Here is a 12,557-nt window from a genome sequence, read left to right as displayed (position 1 = left end):
CTCATCTGTCAGATCCTTGTTTGTTTACTCCCCTGACCATCATTATGCACTGTGAAAAAGCCTGCTGGAAAGTGGGGGTCCTGTTTGTATGTTTACATCGGGTGTTCTCTCTCTTTTTCTCTCCCTCTCTTTTTTTTTCAGTTGCAAAGCAGATTACGGTCCATGTTGCAACACAAAGCGCTGTCAATGCATCACTTCCTGCAGCCATCCAGAGGTGAAAGGGGGCGCAGGACGGGGTCCACTCCGGGGTTCCTCAGCGCAGGTGCGACATGCATAAAAAAAAAAAACAGTCGGGCTGTAAAACATGGCGCACTGGAGAGGGAGGGGGCACATACCTGTCCTCATTAACCTGCAGCCGCGCGTAATGAGCGGAGGGATTTACATTTTGGTTAATTTAAATAAAGCATGGTGAAAGAATGAACTGCGTGTTTGCAGCAAAACGACCCGTTTGAGCAGCTGATCGATCATAAGAACACGTGGGGGGGGGGGGGGGGGAATAAAGAAAACACAAAGCCAAGAAAACTGTCAAACAGCCTGTGTTTCTCTGCTCAGGTTTTGTATTTCAGCCCTTGAGGAAGGTGTCGTTCTGGTGCCAGAGCCTGACCTCAGGGCCAGCCTCTGCTGCTGACATCACCTCCGCGTCTCTGCGCCTCAGCCTTTGGAGTCCCATCAGGGTCTGCGCGCGTCCCGCTGTGACCGAGGGCGATGCCTCAAACACCAGCCACCCTCAGGACGCGACACAAGCTCCGCTCCCCGGGACGACTTGATTTTTTTCCCCTCTCTCTCTCTCTTTCCCCCCCCCCACTATTATCATTTCCACAGCTAGCTGAAAGTCCGAGCAGTGATGGCAGATGAGAGCCGGGGGAAGCGCAGGAAACAAGCCAACCCGAGGAGGAACCGAGGTAGGAGAAAAAGTTTGGAGTGAAGTTGTTCAGGGATGCGGTGGGAAGATGTTGCTGCAGCGGGAGAAACAGCAGCAACACAACTCGTGTAGACATGTTTTTTTTATTTTATTTCTTAAACTTTAAACACTGTTATCTGCTTGGAGACACAGAAATGATGTTTCTGTCGCGTTTGGGTGCAGGACACAGATAAGCAACTTTTTTCTTCTACTTTTGGTCACCTGAACTCAGTCGGACATGAAAATGAACTAATTTCATCAAAAATCCTCAAATACTGCAGCACTTTTTTAAAACTTGCAACCCTAATTGTTAAATAAACTCATGAAAAATGTATATTTTAGTTTTTTAAAAAATTGTCATTTAGAGAAGTTAATGTCGTTTTATTTCTCTCTTTTTTATTTTAACTTTTATTGCTGCCAAAGATTCTCTAGAATTTAATATTTCTAGGCTTTCTGCCTTTTTTTTTCAGATAATATGTTGCTGCTGCTCTGCAACAAGATGTGACGTGTTTTCCATCAGCTTTTTTATTAAAACTGAATTGGACTAACACTAGAAAAAAAACTCTTAATTCTCATCAATCTGGATTTGTCAAATCCCTAATAAAAATCAGGCTACACCGATAATAAAAAAGAGTCAAATTCAAAATATGTGCACTCACAATAAGGATGTTTTTTATCAGAATTCAAAGGTGGACAGATTTACAGGTATGTTTTTCCTTTAAGACTTCTTAGTTGATTTGGTCAACTTTAAGACTTCAGGTATCATCAGTTATTTGTTAGTGAGAAAACACATCCTACTGAAGTTCTGAGAGGAACTAGAGACCGTGCTTATATGCTTAAAACCTTCGTGTTCTGCGTGTGTCAAGCTGTTTGTTCACAAGAAGAGGTAAAAGTACACACACCTGTGAGATGTTTAAAACAATAACTTCTATCCCAAATGATAAAACTATCACATTATGTCAGAATTTTACTTTTAAAGTTTCCACTTCAAATGGAAATTCTATTCTAAGTATGTCACATTTTTCTAAATAATGCTTTTATTATTAAGGGGGATGAATGATGAGCGTCAGCGACGTCCTGCTGGTCGCATTTGAAATTAAGTTAAACAGTCTGGACTTTGCAATTTTTCCTTTTTTTTGCTTATAAGTCCGCTTTCTGTTTCTCAAGAGCCATCCGTGCTCTTTAGGTTATCTCTTTACTCTGAAAAAAAATCACTTTAATGTTATAAATTGCCTGCATTGCATCATTTTGTTCAGAAAGATGTGAAACTAAGCGGAGTGTCAGCAGGGTGGGAACCTCTCTAACTGCTCAGCATTAATGGGGCCCTCGTGCTCATGTGTACACACACACACACACACACACACACACACTCTCACCTTTGACTGTCACATAGCAGTTTGTCGACCGGACATCTCATAAATCAACAGCGTCACACCTTCCCGACAGCTAAACGGCTCTCTAACTGACCTTCTAACTTATCAGATGACTCAGGAGGACAGTTCAGATCCTTCAATCCTGCAGCATCAAAGGAGAAAAAGCATCACGTGCATGGGATGGTGGGAGTTTAAAGAACAGGACATGTTTTTAAAAAGTGAGCACGGGGGGAACAAAAAAAGGGAAAACTAAAAGTGAGTGAAGCTGAAAATCTAAAACTGCCCACGTTTTTTTTTTCTGGTGAACCTTACATTAGGTGTGAGCTGATATGGAGAACATGTGTTACGCGTGCGTTAGGCAGTATTAAACGTTAGTGGGTGTGTGAAGTTATGTGCATGTATGCATCACGGCCTCGTGTAGAAATGTGTGTTTAAGCTGCGTGCAGGATTTGGAATGTGACTTTAAAGATTCTTGATAAAACCAAATAAATTTGGCAGTCTTGACTCATAAGACGAGGATTTGTGGGGACTTTTTTTTTCCAAACCAGAAGAAAGGCGAAAACTATAGTCTGAGTTTTCTTCTCTCCTCAAGGCGCCTATTGATTGTGTCTCTGTCTCTTCCTATAAAAATGTCTATGTTCAGCAATATAGAGCAATGTGAGGAAATTACAACTCCAAATTCCAGGCAGATTGGAAACAGTTCTCAGATCAAGAAAGGAAACACAAAGGTTTGGGAAAGAAAAACAGTATTAAGTGGCCAGAACAATCGTTCAAATGTGTGCTTCATTAGCACTGACAGTTCACAACGTCTCCTGTGATACAGTAATTCAAGTGCTTTTCTTTTTTTACGAAATGCAATTTATTGCACAACTAAAATACTGCATGGAAGAAAAACTACCCCCAAAATTAGTTGAATAAATAAAATTTATAATGAAACCACACAAAAAAAATTATTTTCTGTGAAAATGCGGTGTGAATGCTGAATGACTGAAGTTTAAAATTAAACTTTTAACAAGCTACATTTTAGGTTGTAACAAGCTAAAACAAGCAAAACACTTTTAAGCTAAAAAGAGCAAAAGGCTACCTTAAAACAGAAATAGCCAGTGTAGCCGTTTAAAGTCACAAAACACTAGCCGAAAGTAACAAAATGCTAGATTAAAGCTAAAAGTATCAAAACACTGGCTAAAAGTAGTCTTTTAAAAAGCTAGCAGGAAGCTAAATGTAGCAACCAGCTGATTAAAAGTTCCAAGTACCAAAAGTGTAGCATAAAACTAAACTGTAGCTAAAAGCTAATAGCAATAGCTATCTACAAGTAGCAGAACAGTAGCTAAAAGCTAAACTGTAACAAAATGGTAACAAAAAGCTAAAACAAACACATAAAGCAAGTATGCTGAACTTCAAAAATATGTATATTTTAAAGGAAATAAAGAGATTTTCATGCATTTCTTTAAGGAAATAGTTGGAAACAAAGGTGAATATTTTGAATTGTATAAAAGTTACAAAAAAACAACAAATAGGCTATCATCTCCTGAATTAACAAACAATTTTGTTGTGTGAGTGGCCAAAAGTGCACAAATTAAATTTAGCTAGAATTCAAAAGTGTACAGAAAAGCTAAAAATAAATAAATAAATAAATAAATAAATAAATAAATAAATAAATAAAAGGGCAGGAAAACAATGCTGACTCAGCGCTCACGCAGTTTTTTTTTTTTTTTTGAAGAAAATCATGAGAAACTTATTTCGGCACTTTCAAGCCAGCTTTCATGTAGCAACAACAAGCAACACTGATGTTCTCTCTCTGTCTTAATGGATTTCACAATAAGCTCTTTGTGGTGCCGTATCTCTATTCACTGTTAGAGGAAAGCCTTTTTTTTATTGCATATTTCCCCTCTTTGCTGATTTATTTCTTCTGTTCAGTTTATGAGCTCTCCCATGATCAGAATCAGTTTGACCAGAGTGAGATCCGCAGAACTGATCAGATCCCTTCAAACCTTTAGAATCCAGTGTCTGTGTTTTATGTGCATCCTTACAAGCTTTATCTGTTTCCCGTTTGTCTTCCACGTGATGTTTTGTTGCTCGATTAAAGCCCTCGCTCTGTTGTCGAGTGTCTTTTTAAGAACCCACTTTTTATTTCTGTTTCCATCACTCTCTTTCTATTTTTTTCTCTTTCTTTTTTCAAGTGCCAATTTATTTAAACTCCTTTCCCCTTTTCTTCTTTCTCCTTCATTGATTTCCAAACCCCGAGTCTTTGTATGCAGCTGGGGCCCAGCTGTGTGTCTGTGACTGTGCGTGTGAACGTGCGCACATGCGTGTGTGTTTGTGCGGACTTTTTTTGGCACACTGCTGCCACAGTGAGCATAGCACACTGTACACAAAGGACTCGAGCATCAAAAAAGAGAAGGGGGTGGGGGAGAAGGGGAATGCGTTGGATCGCTAAAAACCCACAGTCTTCCACTGTACAGAGTGGATGGGCTGGGCCTTTTCCGACTGATCCCGCTGTAATGAGAAATATGGATGAGGGGTGGGGGGACAGCAATGAAGAGCTTAGGCACCACAGTTTATTACCAGAACTCTTCAGGCGTCAGAACCAGAGGGTGGGGCGAGGGTGGGGGGCCACGAGAAGAGAGGAGGATGACAGAGTTGATGGAGTTGACAGAGCCGGGGAGTGAAAACGGTATTTTTGGAGGATAAGGCAGAGACGTGCGACAGAACGTGGGATAATCACTGACTTTTCCTCACTTGTTCCCACAGATTTCTCCCGACGTGGGCCTGTGTGTGTTTAGAGCCGTGTCTCCACAGCAGCTAAAAGGAGTCCCTTGATTGAGTCTTTTACCCTCACCATGTTTATTTAATTACCGCTCGTTCTGATGTCTCAGATGCAGCCGAGGCAGTTCCATTCCATACTGTCTGTTCTGTGCACAGCCGCCTTTACAGTGGGAATTATTATCGCCTGCTGCGTGGAAGATAAAAGGCACGGCAATGATGTCGCCTGTGTGAGTGCATGTGCTTGTCTGTTAGCAAAATATGTCGTGAACCACTGGACAGATTTTAACAAAAACCTTTGGACATTTGGAGTCACCGCTCAACCTTAGCCAATACAAAACTCCTGATAATTCAGTAAATTTACTGTAAAACTGCAGTGTGAATGTTCAATACTCAAATATTTTTGCTGAATAACTAAAAAAGCTGAAACTAACCTAAAAACAACTTTAAAAATTTAGCTGAAGTTAGCACAAATAAAAAGAAACATCACATTTGTTTATATAAGTAAGCTGACATTATCACAAAAAAGTGATTTTAGCTTAAAAAGAGCTCATTTTATCTAAAAAGTATCTATAAACACAAAACAGCTGAAATTAGAAGACATCAGCTGCAAAAAAACAAACAAAAAAGTTAAAATTAGCATAAGAATAACTAAAAAGGTCAGAATGAGAGCTGAAGTTGTAAAAAAGAAGCTAAAATCAGCAAAATAGAAGCCAAAGGAAGCTGAAACTGGAAGTATAAAAAAGCAAACCATAAAAAAGTAAAAGTACAGTAAAGCTTTATGATTGTTTTGAAGGGTTTTAAAGATGGTTAAAAACTGCTCCGTTCATTTTCATTAAGGAACAACATGGCAGAAATATCTCATATTGTATAAATTGCTGAAATATCAGAAGTCGTAAGTCCCAATGGAGCTGAATGTTTTTGATATATTAATTGTTGAAACAGCACAAAACTTGCAGAATAAGATATGTGCTAAAAAGAAAATGTAATCTCACATCACACAATGAGCAAATATAGGTGTAGAAGTAGCTGAGAGTCATTCCCAACACATAGCAAAAACAGACTGTGTGATCTTTGTTTCTGTTTCACCATTAGAGGATTTTAGCTTCAAACTTTGGCTTGAAAGATGTCCGAGGTCATGCACTCCTTGAGAAATGGTAGGCTTTTAATTTGGAAAATCGTTAGAGGAAAAACAAACTAAATTAAGAGCCAGATGTCTATAAAGTACTTGAAAAAAATAACTAAGCAAAAGTAAAATTACATGAACAGAAAATGACTTTGATAAAAATAAATTTCACTGATGAGAAAACTTCTCAAAAGTCACAAAACTGATCACAAAAACTGGGAAAGTAAAAGTACTTTTACACACTCTAAGAAATAAACTGTTGAATTTACTGAACCAAACTGGTTCCACTAAGCCAGGTTGAGTAAATTGAGCAATTTATTTACACTCTTTGCTCAATTTAATCATCTAGGCTCAGTGGAGCCAGGTGACATGACTTTGTTGAATAAATTCAACACTTCATTTTTTTAAAGTACATAAACAACACCTTTCATGATGAGTTCAAACATATTTAATTTTGTAACGAGTAACTAGTTGTTAAATCTGAAAGTAAAGAAGTAAAAGTATCATTTGTAGCTTTAAAATGTAACGAAATAAATGTAAAAGTAGCTATTTAGAAAAATAACTGGTAAAATTACAAATCTTTAAAAATAACCTACTTAAATACTGTAACAAAGTGTTGTGCTTATATCACACGTTGAAGCTGTAAGATAAAACTTGTCACCACAAAGTGGTGCCACCGTGTGTGTCAGTGTGTTGAAGGTGTCTGTCCGTCTTCTTATCACACATTCAACACCTACTGTAGTTTTTGTAGCTTCTTGATAATAAAGCACTTCCTTTTTCTTGAACAAACGGCTAGAAACATTTTAAACGCTATAGCACAGCTGTATATTTCACTGCCAATGAAGGTTCTGATTTACAGTTTTATTATATTTTTAACCATTGCTTTGGTAACACCTCTCAGTTTTAGGTCTATTTGTGGCCCTTCCTTTATTGCAGACAGGCAGACTGGAGTTGTTTGATGTGCTGCACATGTTCGACAGACGAAAGATGATAAAACTATCCAGATAGAAAGGCTCGCTGCACACAATTTATAGATATGTGCTTTTTTTAATCACACCTCAAATTAAATTTGGAAACCCCGCTTCAGCTGTCATGTATTACAAGGCCCAGATGGGTGGCAGAGAAAGAGAGGAGAGGTAAGGAAGTGGACAGGGAGAGAGGCAGGCAGCCTGGCAGACACGTGGAAAAGACTCATTCAGCTCAGGTTGCGAGTGTTACAGCATTCACCAGAAAGAAGCAGCTACTTATAGCGCAGCGTAGCAGGTTGAATGAGGAAGTTTGACATGTGGTGTTTATCAGCAACGGCAGCGTTGTGTAGGCTGCGCTGATCACCTCTGAACGGCATGAGAACATCACACTTTGCATGAGGAAGTATCTGCTAATTCATCAGTTTAACACTTGGTGCAGTTTACCTGACTTGCAGCTCTTTCTTGTCATTTCTGCTAATATTTTTGTCTCTACGAGTGTTTGAAACGACTTCTTGCCAGTTTTTTTTTTTTTTTTACATTTGTTTCCCTTTTCTTACCATTAGCACCACATGCATCCTATTTAAATATAGTGTACGCAAGGGTCTACCATTGGGGGGGTTATGCTCGAAAACCCTGCAAGTCATTTTCAAAAATTACACTTAAACCTACATACTGTATATGTATGACATTGTAAACTTTTTAATCATCAAAGTTACCTAAAGACAACAAGAGAGTTACATATGTCTACCTAACTAGTTAATTTCTATTGAGTTTGTGCAAATGATGTCATTTTATTGGGGGGTTATAATGACTGGATCAAATTATTGTGGGGGTCATAACCCCCCTAACCCCCCTGCAAATTACGCCTATGAGTGGACGGCAGGTAGGAGTTGTATCAGTGGAGCAATAATGCATGTGTTCAGCTTTGGACCTCAAGCACTTTCTCAATACCGAGAGGCAAAAAAACTATGTTTCAAGATAATTGCATTGCATGAGAGGTCCAAAAAATGTTTTAAAGTTGACTCATTGACTGGGATGATTTAGATTTTTTAAAGGATGTAGTGTGACAGTAAAGTGAACTTGATCAACAGTTCTTTGGGCTTCCTGACTATATTTCAGTGTTTTTCTTTGAATTTTTGGCTGTTTTCACTCATGTTCAGTTCAGTTAGACCATGATAGCAAACAGACTATTTTGTGGTTAAATGCGCGAAGCAGGCGAAGCTCACACGTTTGTCGGGAAAATGCTGAGGCTGCTGTTGAAATTAAATAAATTCAACCAGTAAATTTACACCGTTATACAGCCTGATGTATTTGCTCTAAACTGATTCATGTAAAAAATTTCCTTTAGGGTCATGGATGAGATTTTTCACAAGTGTCCATGTTATAAATCTGCTTTTTGAGCTTGCTGAATTTGCGGAACGCTAATGGCGTTTTCATAGCAACATCAGTTGACCCGTGACCCGGAAGAGGCTTTGATAATGCTCATATGGTCTACTGTGTGGTGTATGTTTAAAAGATACAGTATGTCAGCCTTAAAAATCAAAGGTACAGCAGGTTGTTAGTAGAGGTGTAGGAAAAAGGGTTCAGCAGAGACCATACACCTAAAGAGTTGCATCATCATAACTTGACTTTACTGTCTTTCACTTACAAGTCCTAAAACTAGCCTAGCATTATTTGTTTAACCTTTATTTAACCACAGATGTTTTGCAAGGGACCTGAAAACAACTTATTGTACATGTTTTTGGTTTTTGGGGGAATCTGGACTAACCAGATAAATCACCGCAAGCATGACGAGAACATGCAAACTCTGGATAGAAAGTCAAAAAGAAAAAAATTAAGTAGGTCCTCTGGATGGGTTCTTCTTTGATTTGATTTGATTTGATTTATTTATTTAACAGGAAAAAAATATTAAAAATCAAGTCTGACTCAGCATAATTGCTGTTTTACAGCAGGTTCCTGTTCTGCAGCACATAAAACACTCAGAAATACAGCATCACAATCACTTCATTATACACCATAGACACAAAGACAAACAAGCATACCAAATTTCAAAAAGGCAGCATTTGCAAAATAGGACGTCTAAATATGAGCACAACAAAAAGTGTCCAGCAGATGGCAGACAAGATTCTTCTTAAAGGGCTGTAGTTTTGAAATGGACTTTATGTTTTGAGGAATGTCATTCCATGCTTTAGTATAAACATAGAAGAAAGACCTCTGGCCGTAACAGTTTTTAAAAGTTGGTAGTATCAGTTGTCCTTTTGTAACAGATCTAGTTGAATGACCACTTCCAGAATTTGATTTGGGCAACAATGCACAGAGAGTTCCATAATTGGCACCTTGGAAGATCTGAAAAATATAAATTAATACCACTATACAAAACATAATTCTGAAAAGTCAAGGCATCAGACAATGAAAGAACTGTACAGTGATGAGTCCAACCAGGAAGTTTTTTATGAATTTTGTAGGCCCTGTTGTAGAGCCTAACTATGGGTTCTAAGATTTCATTTGTTGTAAGAGACCAAACAGGTAAACAGTACGACATGGTTGAGAGTATAATGGCATGAAGATAGATATTTGAAACAGAAGATGTCAGATTGGATCTAATTTTTGAATAAACGTATAATTTCTGTTTAAACTTCGTGGTTAAGACTTGTACAGGATCATGATAAGTCAAATGGAAATCCAAAGTAATTCCAATATATTTGTAGGTAGTGACAATATCAAGGGGTTTGTTTAAAAAARTGAGTTGATTTGTTATATTGAAATGTCTCCTGGGTGAGGAAAAATACATGCACACAGTTTTTTTTAACATTAATTGACAAAAGATTATCTTGAAGCCAACCATGAAATGTCTGAAGATCTGCTTGTAACTGACTATTAGTAGATTCAATATTGAAATCAGACAAAAAAAGGACAGTATCATCAGCATACATTAAAATATTTGAATACTTCAGTAGTGTAATGAAACGTTTCGTCTCTCCTCCAAGAGACTTCTTCAGTCTGATGAGTTTCAAGTGAACTCAGCCTTATAAGAACTGCCTCCACATGGACAAACAGGTTAGTCACATGCAAAAGAGGGCCATCACCTAACAATAGGCTTGATTAGCTCTATTGTTCAATTAGGGTCATGTGCCCCATCTCCTGACTTATTGGTTTGGATACTTTGGCTGTGGTTATTTGGTGTTTTGTTATGTATATGTAGTGAGTGCAAGCGGGGTTCAATGTCCCCTTGTTTTTGTCCCTCTTTCCCTCTTTGTGTTGGGTATTGTTGGGGCCCTGATTCACACCTTTTGCTCACAGGGGGCTGAGTCATACTTGCAATAACAGCGTTGTAGGAGGAGGGCCACTGGACATGAAGGTCTCCAACTCTGTTTAATGGTGGACGGTTTTTCTTCACAAAGATTGCTTCCTTTACTCCTCTCTCAAACCAACGTTCCTCTCTATCAAGGATGAGAACATCTTCATCCCTGAAAGAGTACCCGCTGGTCTGTAGATGAGTGTAAACTGCAGAGTTCTGACCTGTAGATGAGTGTAAACTGCAGAGTCCTGGCCTGTAGATGAGTGTAAACTGCAGAGTTCTGACCCGACGTGGTATCTCGTCTGTGCTGGCTCATTCTTTTGAACAGTGGCTGTTTTGTTTCCCCAATGTATAACTGATCACAGTCCTCATGACACTTAACAGCTTATACTATATTACTCTGTTTTTGCCAGGGAACTGGATCTTTGGGGTGAACTAATCTTTGTCGTAACGTGTTTTGGGGTTTGAAATCGACAAAGATTAGTTCACCCCAAAGAACACACATAACACGACACCTAAGAACCACAGCATCCAAACCAATAAGTTAGGAGATGGGGCACATGACCCTCTATGAACAATAAAGCTAATCAAGCCTATTGTTAAGCGATGACCCTCTTTTGCATGTGACTAACCTGTTTGTCCATGTGGAGGCAGTGCTTATTAGGCTGAGTTAACCTGAAACTCATCAGACTGAAGAAGTCTCTTGGAGGAGAGACGAAACGTTTCACTAAAGAAGAACCCATCCAGAGGACCCACTTTTTTTCTTTTTGATTTTTTCTACCTGGATTCTGGATAGAAAGAACTGATTCTGAACCGGGGATTGAACCCAAGATATATTATTGCTGTGAGGCATCAGTGCTAACCACTGAGCCATCATGCTAAGTGACCCAGCTAACTGCTATTAGCAAAACAAGCTGATAACAATGAATTTCTGTGCATTTTTATGGTAATAATAGTGGCTGTAAAATACCGTGCGTGTGAGACTGGATTACTGAGATGCAACCTGACAAAAGTTAAAATAAAAAGTGGAGCATTACTGCAGTTATCTTTTCACATATGAATCAATTCTGAGTTCTAGGCTGGTCAGGAATCTCAGACTTTCTGAATGAAAGTTCTGGGATTTTTATGACGTTGAACTCAGAATTTCAAACTTCCAAGTACAAATATTAGCGCGGCATTATTACTGGTTATTCTGCAAATATCTCTGTAGCACATTTCTGATTAATGTGTTCTGTTGCTGTCCCTGAATGCCCGACACAAACCGGATTACTGAAAAGAGTATCAAAGTCTCTGTTAGGAAGTTGACATTATCTTAAAGTATACACCTTTATAACTACCCTGAGTGTGCTCAACACACTAAAACAGGGGTTTCCACCCAGTACCTCGTGAGCTCATTTAAATTAGCTCTTTAGAGCTTGTGAAAAATATGAAGAAGCAAAATTTAATTTGTCACTGGCCAAACAAACTTTCATTTAATTCCAATCAATCTATAAATGGCCCTTCCCCTTGGTTGCCAATCAAACAGTTTAGGGTTCAGTGTGGTCGATCAGCAGATGACGTGCAGTCAATTGGTTTTTTGGCGTTCGTTCTCGCACACACCTTTCTTAGCCCCTTGAGACAACACTGTGCTAAACTCCTGGGAAACCCCTCCCGCTACGGTATATACTGTATCACTCCAGGGGGGTTCTTCCCGCGGAATGCGGAAAAAAATCGGAGACCCATCATCCGGCGTCATTTGTGCACAAATCTGTTGCAGTTAAACCCTATGTTATTAGTGTGAAATACAATATAATATGAATGGATAAACACAAAAAGCACATTCATGTAAATTCAGTTCTTTATGGTGGTTTCATGTGAATTGAAGACAATTTTTTGTGCAAAACAAGCTTATTCCAATGGTTTAAGTGTAAAATTAAATGTTGAAAAAATAGCTTTCGGACAATTTCATTTTGTGAAAGTAGCTCTTAAGGAAAAAATGTTGGAGACCCCTGCTTTTATCAAATACACGTGTTCCCCTTCTAGTTTTTTTTTCTTACACAGACTCTTCAGCTGCACGGCTGAATTATCGCCCAAGTTTATCACTCATATTACACCTAACAGGAAAGTGTGTGTGTGTGTGTGTGTGTGT

At 38.6% G+C, this 12,557-nt stretch overlaps 1 protein-coding gene across 1 annotated transcript in view; it reads left to right on the top strand.

The window, feature by feature from the left end:
- The first annotated feature begins 506 nt into the window (after positions 1–506).
- LOC106514744 (zinc finger E-box-binding homeobox 1) overlaps positions 507–12,557 on the top strand; it is a 39,867-nt gene continuing 27,816 nt past the window's right edge. The window contains exon 1 of the mRNA XM_014004158.1: positions 507–902. Coding sequence (XP_013859612.1) covers positions 845–902 — 58 coding nt within the window. The 5' untranslated portion in view covers positions 507–844. The remainder of the gene's footprint in view (positions 903–12,557) is intronic.

This window comes from Austrofundulus limnaeus, unplaced genomic scaffold (genome assembly GCF_001266775.1).
Source record: "Austrofundulus limnaeus strain Quisiro unplaced genomic scaffold, Austrofundulus_limnaeus-1.0 Scaffold22, whole genome shotgun sequence".
Taxonomy (NCBI): domain Eukaryota; kingdom Metazoa; phylum Chordata; class Actinopteri; order Cyprinodontiformes; family Rivulidae; genus Austrofundulus; species Austrofundulus limnaeus.
The sequence above is the reverse complement of the archived record's forward strand: the minus strand, read 5'-3'. Positions and strand labels throughout refer to the sequence as shown.